This window comes from Salvia hispanica, chromosome 3 (genome assembly GCF_029641045.1).
Source record: "Salvia hispanica isolate PSC_SH4W2 chromosome 3, Shi_PSC_v1, whole genome shotgun sequence".
NCBI lineage: Eukaryota > Viridiplantae > Streptophyta > Magnoliopsida > Lamiales > Lamiaceae > Salvia > Salvia hispanica.
In genome coordinates, this window is record NC_142694.1 from 11,739,753 (window position 1) to 11,757,884 (window position 18,132).

Genomic DNA, 18,132 nt, shown 5'->3' on the forward strand with positions numbered 1-18,132 from the left:
TTGTTGTAAACCATTTTTGAAATAATAAATGTCTACATAATCAATCACATGAATCCATATTTGAACCACTATTCGTTTAGTGCATCGAAAACTTCTTATACAATGCAGTCGATTTTAGGTTAATCAGGCTTGACTTGAACTCGGATCATCATGGGCGGACCTGAGGTGATACTACTTGTTACGATCACCAACTGCACGTCCGAACTCCACATTAGTTTTAGACATTTTGGCAGCAAACAAAAAACAAATCCGTGCAGACTTGATTATTTTAATCACTTATTAATCATCATCTAATCCTTACCAAGTACTCTATTCACATGTTGCATTTAATATTTATTCCATAACAAAATTATGAGTACATAAAATGAAGATCCCACCATCTCGTGACTTTGATATCCAAAATAAAACCACCAATCCCATGCACTGTTTTAGCAAAACCACCAGCCACAACACTACACGTGGCAGCAAATAAGCTCCTATTTAAACCCCACACAAATCAAACAATGGATAAACCCTCACCACCAAAACAAGTCGAATTTGTTGAAATGGAAGCCTCAAAAGCACTCCTAATCCTAGCCCTAGTCATGGTAAGCGCAGCAGCCGTAGCCGCGGCGAGGGCGAGGGCGGACGACGACGGCAGCATCTGCGGTGTCACCAGGAGCGAGCTGATGGAGTGCAAGCCGGCGGTGGCGACGGGCACGGCCACGCCGCCGAAGCCGACGGCCGCGTGCTGCGGGTCGCTGAAGCACGCGAACCTCACGTGCTTCTGCAGCTTCAAGAACAACGCGTATCTGCCGCTCTTCGGAATCAACGCGACGAGAGCGATGCAGCTGCCTACCACGTGCGATGCCACGCAAACTGCTTCCTGCGCCTGATTTGCCGGATTGTTTAACTCTTCAGCCATCGCTGCTGCTACTACTACTACTACTACTAGCTTTGCTTCGTTTCATCTATGTTTTGTGTTGTGTTTGATTTTTATGGTGTTTGAATTCCTTTTTATTTTTGGTATGTAGTGTTGTTGGCTGCCTTGTTTGTAACTTTAACTTATGTAACATCTTTCATGAACGATATTAGTGGATTGTGGGAACAAACTTTGGTTGGAGATTGCACTACTAGTATAAAAATGGGATGCTATTAATCAGCTTTAAAAAATAGTTAAAAATAGAAACTATATATACTTGTTTAATTTTATGGTAAATTTATCGAAAAAAAGTTTAGTCAAATTCTGGTATGTCTCGCAAGTCGCAACTTAAAAGTGGCCGGAAGTAATCATGACTGAAATTGTATCTGATTTGATAGAGAATGTGCCAACGTCAATAAGTTAAATGATTGAGTTTATTTATAAAGAAAACGGTGTAGTTTAGTTACCATCAACAATATATTACACCTAGCTGATTGGACTTTTTCTTGTCGTGGGATAACTGCAAACAAATCCAAACATGATAGTTTTTCCGGTTGGGTTTTAAAGTTGCTAGGTGTACTAGAATGTGACTAACTTCATGGTTTTTTCGGCAGTTTACCTTTGGTTTTACTATTATTTCGGACGGGTGGATTATACAAATTTTAAGATGTCTTGATCTCTCTAGCATTTATAGGCACCGAACCGCCACAGTTCATTTGCACCTATTTGTACGTCATCACAATTTAATTACCAGATAAAGTTATTAAAGTTAAAGTTGGGTATATCTTTCCCATTGTGTCGTAGATTGTCAAATAATACAATGCTAGTATATAGTTCGTGATTTCCTCGAAGAAGAATAATTACAGATTTGAATAAACTATTAACACCTCAAAGCGAATTACAGATGTACTACTAATTAATAGTCATTTTGAATTTAATTATGAAATTATAGAACACATTATAGTAAAGAAAAATTGGGCCGTAGTGTAAGTAATGGGCTATGCTATATATATAGCCCAATTTCCTATGATTGAATGGGCCCAACTCATGGTCTAATGCAGTTACTTTGCAAACATGTTAAAAGAAGAGTTTATCAGGGTCAAACGAAACGATTTTCAGACATCTGGCTCAAGAAAAAACGTATTCTTCCATTACAAGAGCACAGATGAAGATGTACATAACAATGATTCAAGAAACACACAACACTGACCACAGTTATCGATCCAACATATCATAACTTTGACTCACAGTAGATAACTTTTGCTTCAGAGTAGATAGCACCCGCATCATCTGCCAATAAGTAAAATAAAACCATTTAGTGCTCATCTTGTTTCATTTCTGGCTATGAATATCGATTATAAACTCAACCCAAAATAAACGTTGCACAAAATGAAAATGAGGTACCTGCAATTCTGGCCAATTGATACTCCACGGGGACGGTGCTCTCTGTTTCAACGGCCCCTTTTGCCGCTGCCATCCCAACTGCTACGCTCTGCATTATATCTAAACCAACGCAAACCGAAGCTAACGTACCACCAACTAAGCAATCACCAGCGCCAACAAGCGTAACTACAGAAGCAGGGAGTGCAGGAAAATGTACAGCTACGTAATAGTTTCCCTTTGACTTGGGAGTACCTAAGATTCTATTTGGTGGGCAACTTACATTTACAGCTTCATATAGTTTTCTGCTGAAAGAAAAGGGACTGTTTTTATAGGGGTTGTGTTTTTTTACACTGTCTACTGCTTCGAAGCATAAGAATACCCCATCTGGTCCAAGTGTGACCAATACTACTTTGATACCTTCCTCCAGCAAAACCCATATTGCGGGCTTTAGCCTTTCAAACAACGATTTAATGGAAGTCCTGGCGCTCTTGCCATCCTTTTGCACCGGTAAGAATTTATCACCAGAAGACAAAGCATTTGCCATAGCTATAAGCTCATCTTCATTGGGTGAGGTATATGTGATCTGCAAAAGAAAGTTGGATCAGTGATATTTAGTTGGGCATCATAAACAGAAGATTTTTATCACTCACGAGCTTCGCAATGGAAGCAACTCTTTTGGATTTCGTTACTGAAACAGGCTCAAACCATATAGGAGTCCCACATTCTGCTGCAACTGGAGGAAATTTTTTCAAACAATAAGTCAATGATAATGAGTTGATTAATGCGTTCAGTAATATCCCGACAAAATTTTCAATTAGCTATGCCTTACAGCCTCAGAAGATAAGAAGTGATATATGGAAACTAGAGGTATTTATCTATGGGACAAGAGCAATTTGGGAAAAGGTGGTTGTCATAGAAAGTATAAAAAGCTAGTGGGAGATAACTTACTTTGGCAAGATGCCAAAAGAGCAGGAGGACTTAAATTTGCATCAACCATCATTATAGGGGCAGAGCATATGTTGATCTTGAAATTTGTAATCCACTCAGGAGTAACAAACTTTTCCTGATATCATGTTGCCAATCAGGGATTCAATGAGATTTATATTGTCTTAACACAAATACAATTCTTCAGGACTCAACTCACAATTGATTCAACGCTAGCGACAGCAGCGGCCAGTTCTCCTCTACCATCAAATATGATGCAGACTGTAGCTGTTTCAATATCCTTGCTTCTCTTGATACCTAGTCAGGGATGAGGAGTTGCAAATGACAACATTATAAACTGGGAAAATTCTTAATTAATAAAATAGACCTGCATTAAATGCGTGACCTCCCTCAAACTTTCATTAGCATAATTTCCTCAAATTAATATGTTACACCCATAGCCACACATACATTAAACACAAGCATTGCCAGATAAGAATTCCTCAAATTCACTAGCATAATTCCTTAATTTCAATTCTTACCCCCTAAGATCAACAATAGAAGCAATGTATACTCCCATAGCAGCACATAGTACAAGATATGCAAGTATGTCAGATGAGAGTAATGATCATTACAAAAAAAAACCATGCAGCTATTTACCTTCTACAGATAATCCAGCAGCTCTCCAAGGTTCCAAGAGCATATTTCCTGGTCATAGAAAAACATCACTTTCCAGAACTGCAGTAACATTTCAAAAATTACATGATGAGCATCTCACAAATGTTAGTGTCTTGATTGAGGAAAACTGGTTTGACATGAAGGATATATGTAAATTGCTTTACACACAAGATGTGCAATATGGCATGAGGAGCTGGAAGAGCTTAGGAACCTCAACATCATATATCCTTTCACTTGCAAAATCTCAAATAGAGTTTTGACTTTGAAACATAATCATTTTACTTCGAATCCAATTCCGTGGAACCTGAGGGATAGCAAAAACAATTACACCACCAGTGGAAGTCGGGAGTGATTGTAACTGCTGTCTATCATGAATCATAATAGACTGAAAAATAACCTGCCAAGTCAAATCCCACGGCACTTATCATGTAAGGCTTTGCTCCGAGCTTTGACATGCACTCCGCAATATTTCTTGCTACACCACCTAATGCATAGCGAATCTGAAAAGGTGATTCCAGTATACTTATGCATAAGACATCAACAAACTCAGTACATTCTTGCCATCTTAACTACTAACATGAAAACAGATAAGTACATATAAACTTCCAGTTATAAGTAAAATGGTAATTGGACAGACATAAAGTTGATTGTGTGCTTATCAAAAGGTTCAGGCTTTGAGACACTTAAATTCTGCCTTGCTAATTTAAAACAGAAAAACTGACAATCTACAAAAATAACTGAATTAGTGCTACAAAGTAATGAATAGTCTTCACCAATCACCAGTATTATCTTGGTCTTTGCTTTCAAATTAAAATAACATGATTCAAACATATTCAGATCAGACTACAAAAATATAAGAAATTCACAAGTTATCCAAACAAAATCAACATCTAATAAGCCATAAAGATTACGATTTATAACTTGTCAACTAAATACACACAGTATACCTTTCCAGGAGCAGTGGTTCCTCGATTAGTAGCGGTGGAAGGGGTCGCATTAACGTCAAGCACCATTCCTCCGATCACTACTGCTTCTGCTCCGTTGTCTAGGCCTCGATCCATTTCACTCACTGCGCCAAATTCGGATAGAAAAATGCGAAAAGGATATCACACAAAAATACAGAATGGCAACTATATCAAAACCCCTAACACGACAAAAAAGTTAAAGGAAATCAAAGAGAATCTAAAGCAATCAATAGCAGAAATTTGAAGTTACATTCATTTCATTGGTTCAATTGATTACAATTCTATGGGAATCCTAACCTGCGAGGAGGTTTAATCTCGACAAAGAAGTCTGTCCTTTCGCCGGAAAGTTAACTGCCAAGATCGGCGAGGTAGCAACGGAATTTATTGTTTAAACTTTTTAGGATTAATCAAGAATAAGGCTTTTCTAATTTTTTTTATATTTTTTTCTCTTTTTTCTTACTTTCCCCCAATAATTATAAACTGACCAAACCATTTCTTCCATTTTGACCAATTTCTCAAAAAATTTATTTTCTCTCAATGATTATAAATTGATCAACCCACTCTATACATTTTGACCAAAATGTAAGGAGTGCAAAAAGGAAAAACAACAAGAAAAATAAGAGAAAAAAATATTAAAAAGTGAAATCCTTCTTTTAAAATCTAAAAGATCAGCAAAATTAATCCTTAATCACGTAAGGTTAGAGAATTATGACCCATATTCCAAAATTTGTCCAAGTATTCAGATCATGATATTGGACACTACATGTAGTAGTTTTGATTTTGTTGATTTTCATTCCAAACTATAATAATAGTAGGAATAATTTTTACTTTCAAATCGTTTCAAAATAAACTCAATGGCATTGGCAGATATGACAATTGATTATAAATATAATTTTTGATGATTAGAAGATACCATAAGTCATTAAATTGAAACAACCTAAGATAGCTGATTTGGAGCTACATACATTAGAGTAACCACGATACATCTAAGGCCTAATTAATAAAGTTACTAGAAAAGTTTCAAAGGCTAAAAGAATACCTTTTGGCATCAACCATAAATCCACATTCAAACTGAGCTTCTAATATATATCCACTTGGAGGTCGTGGTTGTCATACTCCTCTTGCTGCTCCTTCCGAATTTCTCGTGCTGAGGCCACGACTGAAGCTCCACATTCAAATACGAAAATGTGTTTGAGCGTTGGAACATCTCCAATGGCACAGGGGATTCCCTCCATCTCGTAACACCTCACAATAAACAGGCGTTGAAGTCTAGGGAAGTTGGTCTCATTCGCTATCAAACGTGCCAGATTTAACGAATTTAGACACAGAAACTGCAGTGCGCGGAACTCATCTCCTTCTGTCACATCCCACTCTTCATCACCACCCTTGCTTTCAAACTCACTTTCTGTTATTTTGAGCACTTCCAAATTCTGAAGTGCACACAGAGTTGTCAAGAAACTCCCAGATAGTACACAAGAAGTAAGAGTTAATTTTATGAGATTACAAGGCAATATGAGTTTCTGAAGAAAACATCCACCACCCTCATTGAAGTCAGACTCACATTTCAAAGTTTCGAGTTTGTGAAGATGGCTAAGATCAACAACGGTGTACAGTGAGTGGATGCAATAGATTCCTAACTTCCTTATATTTGGAATAATTGCAAAGAAACCACTCTTAATCAGTGAAGTAGTTAGTCCCACATAGTAAAGCGTTTGAAGCTTCTCATGAACAAATTTGATCTTATATCCCTCCTCAATTTCGATTACTGTACGCACCCTGACATGTCTTAACTCAGATATCTCTAATACTTCGTGAGGCAAGAAGGGCATATCTTGTTGAGAAATCAAGGTCTGCAGATTCAACAATCTTGATATTTCAGTAGGTAAACCTGAAGTGCAGGAGAAAGCCAAATATCTTAGATTGACAAGTTGTAGCATTTCTTCTGGGAACTCCTCCAACACCACTTCCATTGCATGAAGCACTCTAAGCACCCTAAGCAATCCTAATACGGGAAAGCTAATCTTATCCTCGGTGCATATAAAAGATCGAGCAAGTAACATCAAGTGTGGTGAAGCCAAAACATCTTCCATTTCATATGATGAGTGAACACTCACACGGCGCTGGGATTTCTTGACATGTAGAAACTTCTCCTCATTAGCTTTCCTTATGCATAGCTCCCTCATAAGATCATGGATTGAGTAGCTCATGGGCTTCCCATTCGACTTTTTTCGTGTAACCAAAAGTAGATTCCTCTCCACTAAAGCCTTCAAGTAATGCTCAGCCTCTTCTTCCAAACTCTTATCTCCACAGGCTTTCACAAATCCTTCAGCTATCCATATATACATGAGTCTAGAGCCATTAATCACACAATCTTCAGGTAAAGCTCCCATGTATAGGAAACACGGTTTCAAGTGAACAGGTAAGTGGCTATAACTCAATGAAAGTATATTAGAGAACTGCTTATCTGATTCAACAATTGCAGATTTAACATCGATTGAAACGAGCTCCCAAACATCTACTGATCTTTCGACCTTTGACAAGAGCCTTCCAATCACATGAATGGCAAGAGGAAGCCCATGGCAGTCATTTGCAATCTTAGTTCCAATCCTTTGTAATTCATCGCTGCAATCCTCTTGTCCAAACACAATTTGGCGAAGTAGATTCCAACTTGAAGACTCATTTAGCAATTCCACATGATGATGCAAACTCTCCGGGCTTGCATATTTGGCCACATTCGATTCCCTAGTGGTAATCACAATTCGACTCCCACTATTATTATCTGGGAAGTACATTCTTATCTCATCCCAGACCTTGGTTATCCATATATCGTCTAATACAATCATATATCTTCGACCAAACAATCTCTTACGCAATTTTTCTTTCAACTCATTATCTGTGAGTTTAACGAGCTCTTTATTGAGCTTTTTATTTGGACCGCGCAGAAGGCTAAACAAAATTGCTAGCATATCGTAATCTTGTGAAATTGCAGCCCAACCACGATAATCAAAGTGAGAAATAATGAGCGGATCATCATAAAGATTTCGAGCAAGAGTGGATTTACCAATCCCACCCATCCCAATAATGGGGATGATCTCCACCAGCTTGCTCTGCATATTTGTAAGCCGATCCTTCAAATGCAACAGATCAGCATCAACTCCCACCAAATCGTTCTTGGAGCTCGACAAAGGAGCATCAGTACTGCATGAACTGCCACTTAATGTGGTCTTCCCCTCCATGAGCTTCACCAGTTGTTCCATTGCAGAATCCAGCTCTTGCGTTACATGCCGCAGATCTGGCGTGCAAAAGGTCAAACTCACTCCTTCAGGGGTGGAAAGCATTTGATCAACCATATGTAATTCTATAATATCTTCTGCTTCATACGCAGCATCTCTGATTTGGCTCTCCAAACTTGCTGATCTGGTGAATGAAGACTTTCCGAGAATGTGCTGCAGAGATTCAGCCTTTTGGAGTAGGGATTCCAGCTGTGATTTGTTGTGATCAACGATCCAGCGTGGTTGGTCATGATTAAGGATTTGTTGTAGAATGGTGACTAGGGATTGAAGATTGTAAGCCATTTTTCAGATCTCTCTCACTCACAATCAGGAGAAAGTGGAGTACAATTTTTCACAAGTTAGTTGCAGCTGTTGATTCAATAATGTTTTAGGCTGCAGGCTTCCAAGTTCCATCTGAGCAGACAATATAAAATTCGTAATAGCGATTGACAAACCACAATAAAAAATACTCCATGATAGTAATATATTCATCATGTACTCCCCCGTCTAGGGTCGACAATTTTTGACACGACACAATAATCCGATCGACACAAATTCGCACAAAATTAATGAGTTTGGGTCAAGTTCGTGTCCTTATCGGGTCGACCCGTTAAGAACACGAAAATTTCATATCGTGTTCGTGTTACCTAAGAAATAATATTATATTATTTTAAATTTTTAGTATTTTAAAAATGATATTTTTTTTGTTGGATTTCGTTCGGATTTTGTTGCTTTGAATATATTGATGTTATTGTTCATCAGATCATATTGTGTAATTAGATTTTAGGTTTTTAATTAGACTCTGAATTATCAGATTTAAGGTTTTGCAACTTTTGTTAATAAGAGCAGTTGTTATCAGGTTCTAACCGTGTTATTAGATCGTGTTGTTATAGTGTCGTGTCATGTACGTGTTGTTATCGTGTCGTGTTGACCCAAGGAGATTCGTGTTGTTAATGAGTTCGTGTCGTGTTTGGGTTTCAGGATAGCAGGTCGAGTTTGAGATTTTCTTAACAGGTCGTGTTCGTGTTTGTCCTTATTGTGTCGTTTCGTCAACAGATTGATTCGGTAACAACCCAACACGCACGATTTGCCACTCCTACCCTCTCTATTCGAATAAAATATTGTATGAACTATTTACATATTTAGTCTGTTCCTCAAAACTATACATTTTTGTATTTTATGTAACTTTTTCAATTATTGGGTATTTTCTTAAGATCTCTTTCTTACTTTATAATAATTATATAAAAATTGTATCCCTAAAAAAATTTATATTTTTAAGGAATATAGTGAGTATTCATGGGCTATAGCTGGGATAAAGACAAAGAACATATGGACTGGGCCCGAGAGCCCTCAATAATTTTAAAAAACAGAAATATTTTAGTAAATTATGGAGTACTTATTTATAAATTAAAAATAAGAAGAAATTAAGAAATCCTTAGATTGTGTTTATCCGTAATCATGTCTCTCCTCCCTATTTATAATTAAACATTAAAAATAAATCATCCTACAATCAAACCATGGTCAGTCATCCAAGGGAATGAGATCACATGGTCTCATTCTGTCCTTTATTTATTTTTGGCAAAATACATCGTTAGGTCCTTATACTTTAATCAAAATGTTCATTAGGTTTTTGTACAATTTTTTCGTTTTAATAGGTCCTTATACTTTTTACAATATTTTTATCAGGTCCTCGTACAATTTTTCATTTTAGTAGGTCCTTATACTTTTATCATAACTTTCATTAGGTCCTTGTACAATATTTTATTTTAGGAACTTTTTTACATTTATTTTGGATAATAATCTAAATTTAATTTAACTTAATGAACTTTTTAATATTCCATTGTTTAACTTAGCATAGTCTATAAAGATAATATCATCTTGTAATCCAATAATCTCAATAAGTTGTAGAGAATAATAAAAAAGATTAATCGTGGTGATTGAAGATTAAAATCGAAATTTTTTTTTTTTAGAATAACTATCCGAATTTTTAATTGATTATTTATATTTATATTGAAAGATACGTTTCCCTTAATATTTATAATCATAAGATAAGTTAAATAATAAAATTAAAAGCTTCATTAAATTTAATTAAACATAAATTATTATCTAAGATAAAAGTAAAAGAATGTCTTAAAATAAAAAATTGTATAAGGACCTAATAAAAGTTATAATCAAAGTATAAGGACCTATTAAAACGAAAAAATTGTACGAAGATGTGATGAAATTTACGAGAAAGGTATAAGGACCTATTAAAACGAAAAAATTGTACGAGGACCCAATGAACATTTTGATTAAAGTATAAGGACCTAAGAATGTGTTTTGCCTTTATTTTTTAATAAGCTGGTGTCATTCATCATAATTTTATTGGTTCATAAATATTTATTTGAACATTGTGATTTAATTTATACAATAGTATTATTTATATTTAAGTTTTATTTTAATTTCTTTATAGCCCTCAGCGCCAAAATTCTTTGCACGGTGCATCAATATTATTTTTGAAAATAAGCTTTCGTGTTTATATTCCATTTTATTCAAGTTGTAGAATTTTACTGTATTACTTTTATTATTTCTGCTTCAACATAGATTGTATGCAAGTTTCTGATATTTTCATTCTGGAATCAGATAATAAAAACAGTGAAAAATGCTAGGATAAAAATCAATTGTACTGTATGCAAGTTGTACTAGTACTAGTACTAATTAGCTGTTGATCGGTGCTTAGTGACAAGGGATTGAATATATGTAAACACAGTAAAGCAAGCAGTAATGTGTACAAAATACAATGTAGCAACTATGGTCTATGGATATGTAATAAAATAGCGCGTTACTAATAATTCGGCCATCTGTTCATTATCAACATTATATTCTAATTAGAGCGGTTTTTCATTATCTTACATAAGTTAATTATGACCATGCAATTGGTAACTGATAGTATATAGTAGGTAGGAGTAGTACTTTGTTGTATTAGACCATTTCGTTTTCATCGCATATAGCTCTCAAATTTAACTAATTATTGGTTAATAATCATGATTCATGAAGCTGTAGATTATTGGTCTTGATTTAACATTTCCCTGACTCGTGTTCTACCCTTTTCATAACCTGCCCTGGCGCCTGACAACACAATTGCCCTCTTATTCGGGCTGGACGCATTGTCAAGAGTCCTGCACATCCATATATATATTGATGCAGTCCCTCGTTTCCATTCTTGACTCTTAGCTCTTTGTTGTCATAAATTAAGCATGATATGATGTTTGATTCTCGGGCATTCGTGAGAGTATATATAGCCAAGGATTGGAGTTTTGAGGTGACATTCAATTTTACATTGATTGCTTGCAACTACAAGACTTTGCATTAATCTTGAATAACTCTCATTCAACTATCAAATCCGCATCCTAGTAAGTTCTATTGGTTTCTTTTCGCTTATTTCTGCAGCATTCCTGGATTGCGCGCGCAACCCGTCATTGTAACTGGCGACAAATCAATTATATATATGAAGTCCACATTCATTACATAGTGTGGTAATTAGTAACAAAGCAAGAAAAAGGAAAATAAAATTAGAAATCAGAAAAGTGAATCAAGAACATACACTAATTAGGATAATCAAAATCCTATCAGCTTTGGTATACAGACTTAATAGTATTATGTAACTCTTTCATAGATACACATTAGTAAATATATAGTACCTTTAAACTCTTGATTTGGTAAAATGTAAATAGATTCTCTGAAAAATATTTCAACATGTTTTTCGTAACTATTATCTTTATTAATTTACTATACTAATTGTTTGTATATATCTCTTGAAAAACATATGAATCCTCTTGTTTTATGATCATTCCACGAGGAGAAAGCAAGGAAAGTACTGTTTCATAGCCTTTTTTTTCAATTTCAAACAACATCATTTCAACTAAATAATTTTTTTTTTCAATTTATTTCCACATAATCCAACAATCTCAACCTCTTATACTGGAAATGTTAAAATTCATTCAAAAGTCTTTTTCATGTTTTAACAGATTTTGTTCATCACTAATGTTAATCTGAACATATAACTATAAATTAATGATTCACTAATTAACTAAGAATGACGAAACTTTACTACTCATTTCAACTCAATGATAAGAAATTGAATAATTGATACCAATTCATTAATAACTGCGGTAGAATAAACATCTGTTGAACAACAAAACCAACGATTTCAGCAACAGATCCATTAATTATTACTAATAATCTACTCGATAAAGGAATTAAATATCTACAACGGAATAAATCTCATAACAAAAAACCCTAAAACCATCCCCTCCTAAGAAAAGGGGGGCAAAAAAAGGAACCCTAAATCAGAGATTATTTTGCAGGATTAAATCTTCAAACGACGACGTTGTATGGCCCGCTCGGATCCATCTGCTTGCACAAGCTCAGATACGTGAGGAACAGCACCCGATCCTTTGCGCCGGTGCGATGATTCTCCGTGTGTTTGCAGAAATACTTGAGCTGCTCAAGCGTGCAGCACCCCAGCATCTTCCCCAGCAGCAGAAACATCCAATTGATGCTCCTCTTCTTCGCCGAGATCACGCACCCTTCCCGATTGCAGAAATCGCACCGATTCAGCTCCGGATTCATCCACTCCCTCGGGCCCGGTGCCGCAACTGCACCTGATTCTCCGCCACGAACGCCGAGATCTCGGCGAATCTCTCCTCCAGATCGAATTCCACCGAGAATTTCTCCTCGCACCTCTTGCACTCCACGTCCCCGCCCACGGGTACGGCGGCGGAATCACGGCCTCCTTCCTCTCCATCGGCGCCCTCGCTGGATTTCGCCTGATTCGGCCGCGGTGGTTTGTGGCAGCCGACGGAGGAGGGGAAGGAGAGAGCGGAGGTAAGAAGTTGGCGCTGGCTAAAGCAGAGGCGTCGGAGAGGCTGAGGGCTAAGAATTCGCCGTTTCCGATGTCAGGTTGCTTCCGCTTTCTGTTGTTAGGATCATCCATGTTGAAAATTTTTGAGAGAGCGAGAAACACACACAGAGAGAGTGTATTTGAAGAAGTTTTGAAAGTTTGTTAGAGAAATAAAACAGATATTTTTTTTTGAATTTATTTATTTTTCTTATAAACGGGGCCAGGATTTTTCATGATTTTTATTCTTTTAAGGATTTGTTTGGTTTTCATGTAATCATTAGTTAAGTTAATTTATCTATATATGAACTAAAAAAATTAAAATAAGAAATTGGAAATGTATCTATTTTTCAAATATAGGAAAAATAAATGTGATATTTATTAGCGGACGGATAAAAAAGGAAAAATGAAACGTAGCATTAATTCATTCAATCACATTTTATTATAAAACCAAAATCAATATATAAAAGTAGAGAACAATTCCATTAACTTTTTATTGAGTCACTAATCCCATGAGGCATGATAAAAATCCAATCCAAACAATTTGCTAGCACCTAGCACTAGTTAATTAGATGCCACTCCTAAAGTTACGTTAGTATACAATAGTGATTAATTACAATATTTGTACTATTAATTCACTATGAATTCTTTTTATGAAGATGCAACGCCGCGTGAGACTTAAAATAGTCTACGTCACCACGGATGATGTAAAAATATACCTATAGAGGTGCTATACAAAAACTTGCGATATGCAACTAATATTTGGGCAATCCCTGTCACTACGCATCATTTCGTATCTAAAAGTGATGTAATCAATTTTTGGGCCAAAAATATAATTTAGCTAATTATATGCGTATATTTCAATCTCTTAAATACATTTAAATCCTTTTTTTTATGTATCGATTTTATCATTCCACGAGAAAAGGAAAGGGAAGTATTTTGTCGCCCAATTTTTTTCTTCGTCAACTGAAGCTGACATATATTGTATTCAAACAACATAATTTCAACTTGGTATTTTTTCAATTTCTTTTCCCTTTCTTTTCAATAGTCCTGTCTCCCTTTCCTCCCCACACCATAATCAGGGTTTCACTAATCCCTTAATATTCTAATTAGCTGTGATTAAAATTTAATCAAACTTGATCAAAAAGCCTTTTCATATTTTGACAGATTTGCTTTATCACTAATGTTAGTTGCATTCCAACATTTATCTGTATAGAAATGTACCAAAATTGCTGCATTTCAGATGTAGTGCGTACGCCCTTATAAAGTAGTGTACCACAAAAGATACATTAATTAACATAGAATCACGACAAAATTCACCACTTATGTTCTTCAATGATAACAAAAGCAATTGATTAATAACTATGGTAGAATAACCAATAATTTCAGCAACAGATCCACCGATATTCTACCCGATTAAGGAATTAATTAGCTAGAACGAAATACTAAATCTCATAATAAAAAACCCTAAAACCATCCCCTCCTTAGCCATGCAATACAAAAGGGGGGCAAAAAAAGGAACCCTAAATCAGAGATTACTTTTAATTTGCAGAACTAAATCATCAAACAACGACGTCGTATGGCCCGCTCGGATCCATCTGCTTGCACAAGCTCAGATACGTGAGGAACAGCACCCGATCCTTTGCGCCGGTGCGATGATTCTTCGTGTGTTTGCAGAAATACTTGAGCTGCTCAAGCGTGCAGCACCCCAGCATCTTCCCCAGCAGCAGAAACAGCCAATTGATGCTCCTCTTCTTCGGCGAGATCACCGGCTTCACGCTCCCTTCCTGATTGCAGAAATCACACCGAGGAAGCTCCGGATTCTTCCACTCATTCGGCGCGCGGTGTCGCATCAGCGCCTGATTCTCCGCCACGAACGTCGAGATCTCGGCGAATCTCTCCTCCAGATCGAACACCATCGAGAATTTCTTCTCGCATTTTCTGCACTCAACATCGCCGAAGATCGCCGTGATTCCCTGCGCGCGGAGGTAGTTCAGGCTCCGCACCGTCGCGCGTCCCGTCCCCGCCCACGGATACGGCGGCGGAATCACCGGATTCTTCCCCTCCAGCGGCGCCCTAGACGGATTTCTCCTCAATCGGCGGTGGTGGTGCGTGGCTGCCGGCGGATCCGCTGCCGGCACGACGACGGAAGGCGGCGGCGGCGGCGGAGGTGGTACGTTGGCGCCGGAAAAGGCCATGGCCTTGGCTGAGGCGGCGGAGAGGCTGAGGGCTAGGAATTCGCCATTTTCGATGTCAGATTGCTTTCGCTTTCTGTTGCTGTTACAATCCATTTTTGCAGAAATTTGAGTGAGAATTTTGACAGAGAGAGGGGGGTATTTGAATGGAGTTGAAAGTTTGTTAGAAAAATAAAACAGATATTTTTTGTGGAAATTGTTAATTTTTCCCCCTAAAAATGGGGCTAGCTAGGGTTTTTGTTGATTTTTATTTAAAAAAATAAATGTAAAAAAAATACTTTTTCTTTGTAGTACTAATACATTGCACCCATTTCCGTAATTCCGCGTACTGAAAAATAGGTACATTTTGTCTTTCCAGATAATTTCTTGATTAATTTATTTTAGATACAAATCATGAGGTATTATCTTAAAAGCTGTAAAATTTAAATAGTGGAGATTTGAATTCGAGTCAATATTCAGTAATGTTCTGATTAAAATTAACACTCGGTCATATATTTCAATTATAACTCGTGCATGCGTAAGTTCATAAGTAATTCAACAAGATGTATTCAACGTATAATCATGGAAATTAAATGTGACTGTTCGTTGATAAACAACCTATAACTATAGCACTACATTTGCGACTTATTAATGATCTTCATTTGATAAATATTCATGCACATATATACTCATCTTAGAGCACTTTTTTTTTCTTTTCATAGTATTATATTCATACACTATTATTTTATTACGACATTTATAATACATTACCATTTACCGTCACTAAAAATACACAAAGCAGAATGAGGTATGTAAAAAAGTTAGATTTATTTGTTGATTTGGTATAACTGCATAAAGATATGGCTTTATCTGCTATACTGAAATATGGTGTTGTATAACTAATACGGTGTTACAACAATTTAAAACAAAATTGAAATTTTAACTTAAATATTTGCATGTTTAAGAAAAAAAATATTTTTTTTACTAAATATTGTATAATTAATTCAAATCAAGTTCGAAATCATGTAACAATTTGGCATAAAATTTCTATATCATTCCTTTCTTATTGCTACATTATAATATAATAAATAAAAATAATAATATTTGATTAAATTCAATTAAATCTAAAAATTAAGGATATTATGTACGTGTATAATTTGTGTACATTTATCTTTACTCTTCGTTAATATTCCACTATGCAGCACAATATTTATTTATTTTTCTTTGTTTTTACATTGTCGTTTAGATAGTTTATCCAAACAATAAAGCTATGCAACCAAATTTTGTACAACAAAAAATTGGTTTATTTGAGAAAAAATGTAATTTATTTATGCATTTAATTAAAAAGTATAGACATATATATAGTATAGGGAACGTTCATAATATTATGGTATTTGTGTATAATTTTTTAAATTTTTTTGAATCATAAAATATAATTAATGCATATTTTAATTCAAATTTGAAAAATAATAGAGAAATAATTTAAATATAAAAATAAAAAATTGAAAATGAGACTAAAAACTAATGAAGTGTTTTTAATTTGTTAACTAACTATATTTATTATTTTAATATTTAATTAACACATTAAAATTACTAATATAATCTTGTTTTGGTTGTACAAAATTTGGTTGTTTATCCAAAAGTGTACTTCTCATGACACTGTGATAGAAATGCTACTAGTGATTCAGTGATACCTTTTGAATACTAATTATGTATCCAAAATATTAAATTTTTGAGAAATAGAATGAGAAGTAATGTACATTAATGGACATCACAATGTTTCTTACACATATAGGGTTATTAATGAATTTAACACATTATTGAGTGTAATGTAGCTTATGGCCCCAACCCAAACATTGAAACTATTTTGTAAAAATGACATTTTCTTTAAATATACAAAAACTAGGCAAGCTTCAATAAGGAAAATGGCTCGAACTTGAATTAATACAAATAAATATTCGAAACATGTCTAAAAATGATAGGAACTTTGAAATACAAAAAATAGGCATCTTTTTAGAAATAGGGACTAATTATTTTTAAAAAAAATTGTAAACAAAGCATAAAGTTTAAACATGTATAGTATGTTGGCAGAAAATACGATATAGTATATTGTGTTCCATCAAACTCCACCAACCAATGCATGTATTCTATCATTCAGAACATGGTGTAATTCCAAAGTTGCCTCATTGTGAAAAAATTTAGACTAAAATTTGCTGTGCCATGCTTAATTGCTAAAATTGTACTCCTATATGTACAAATAACTCATTATTCAACTACAAATTACAATTAATTAGTGTAGCTAATGTGCCAAAAACATATCGAACCTCAAATTATTAAAAATATTAGATCATGGGCCAAAACGCAGTTGCATTTGAAAGGCCGAGCTCTATCAAAATAATGAGATGATGGCCCTTAATAACAATAAATTAGGCATAAAATTAGTACTCCACTATTATTTACTCTGGAATAACAAGTTCTTAGATACTATCAATTTATTTCCATTCAATATGCAAACCATGCTTAATAATAAATTCAGTCAGTGGATATTGTTTTAAAGAAATAATAAAGGTGCTGATTAGTGTGGGTGTACGTATAATCGCATATAAATACCACTCTGCAGCTGCATACATCGATTGTACATTCTGCAGTTGTACCTCACCACTCTTTAATAGAAATTCATATACTATAGTATGTAATAAAATGTCTGTGAGATCACATTTCAGTTATTAAGTCTCTATACATTTACAATTATTTCTTGATTTTATTAATGGCGCCTTTTGGGATTACCAAAATATTCTATGAACTCAACTTCTAGTTTTCTGTATCAAATTAAATAAACCTTTATGAGCAAATCCACTGTATTAGCATATTATTTGTAGAATCAAACGAATTTACTATAGTAAATACTAGTAGTAGTAGTAGTAAAATTTACATACTAAAAGTGGAAAAGCACAAA

The 18,132-nt window shown here is 35.2% G+C and overlaps 4 protein-coding genes and 1 pseudogene across 4 annotated transcripts; 1 reads left to right on the plus strand and 4 right to left on the minus strand.

Moving 5' to 3' along the window:
* The first annotated feature begins 488 nt into the window (after positions 1 to 488).
* LOC125215660 (putative lipid-transfer protein DIR1) lies at positions 489 to 1,091 on the plus strand. Its single transcript, XM_048117145.2, has one exon. The coding sequence runs from the start codon at positions 504 to 506 to the stop codon at positions 873 to 875; it is 372 nt and encodes a 123-aa protein (XP_047973102.1). The 5' UTR covers positions 489 to 503; the 3' UTR covers positions 876 to 1,091.
* Positions 1,092 to 1,978: 887 nt separating this feature from the next.
* Positions 1,979 to 6,018, minus strand: LOC125211541 (pfkB-like carbohydrate kinase family protein). Its single transcript, XM_048111381.2, has 9 exons — positions 5,891 to 6,018; positions 4,834 to 4,955; positions 4,284 to 4,386; positions 3,869 to 3,916; positions 3,429 to 3,526; positions 3,233 to 3,347; positions 2,935 to 3,017; positions 2,306 to 2,867; positions 1,979 to 2,191 (listed from the first exon to the last, which is right to left on the minus strand). Exons 1-9 carry the CDS (start codon positions 5,898 to 5,900, stop codon positions 2,133 to 2,135), a joined length of 1,200 nt encoding a protein of 399 aa, XP_047967338.1. The 5' UTR covers positions 5,901 to 6,018; the 3' UTR covers positions 1,979 to 2,132.
* Positions 5,931 to 8,459, minus strand: LOC148930161 (putative late blight resistance protein homolog R1B-8). Its single transcript, XM_089066281.1, has one exon. It carries the CDS (start codon positions 8,424 to 8,426, stop codon positions 5,931 to 5,933), a length of 2,496 nt encoding a protein of 831 aa, XP_088922407.1. The 5' UTR covers positions 8,427 to 8,459.
* A 3,774-nt stretch (positions 8,460 to 12,233) lies between these two features.
* Positions 12,234 to 13,113, minus strand: LOC148930162 (uncharacterized; annotated as a pseudogene).
* Positions 13,114 to 14,349: 1,236 nt separating this feature from the next.
* On the minus strand, positions 14,350 to 15,293 carry LOC125209240 (uncharacterized). Its single transcript, XM_048108843.2, has one exon. It carries the CDS (start codon positions 15,291 to 15,293, stop codon positions 14,565 to 14,567), a length of 729 nt encoding a protein of 242 aa, XP_047964800.1. The 3' UTR covers positions 14,350 to 14,564.
* Positions 15,294 to 18,132: the final 2,839 nt, after the last annotated feature.

What these genes read in the sequence shown, in the direction of transcription:
- LOC125211541 (XM_048111381.2), bottom strand. An exon ending in GAACCACTGCTCCTGGAAAG is followed by an intron (nt 4,387 to 4,833) that starts GTATACTGTGTG and finishes TCACCTTTTCAG; the next exon opens with ATTCGCTATGCATTAGGTGG. An exon ending in TTGCTTCCATTGCGAAGCTC is followed by an intron (nt 2,868 to 2,934) that starts GTGAGTGATAAA and finishes TTTCTTTTGCAG; the next exon opens with ATCACATATACCTCACCCAA.
- LOC148930161 (XM_089066281.1), bottom strand. Translation starts at nt 8,426, where the DNA reads ATGGCTTACAATCTTCAATCCCTAGTCACCATTCTACAACAAATCCTT.
- LOC125215660 (XM_048117145.2), top strand. Translation starts at nt 504, where the DNA reads ATGGATAAACCCTCACCACCAAAACAAGTCGAATTTGTTGAAATGGAA.
- LOC125209240 (XM_048108843.2), bottom strand. Translation starts at nt 15,293, where the DNA reads ATGGATTGTAACAGCAACAGAAAGCGAAAGCAATCTGACATCGAAAAT.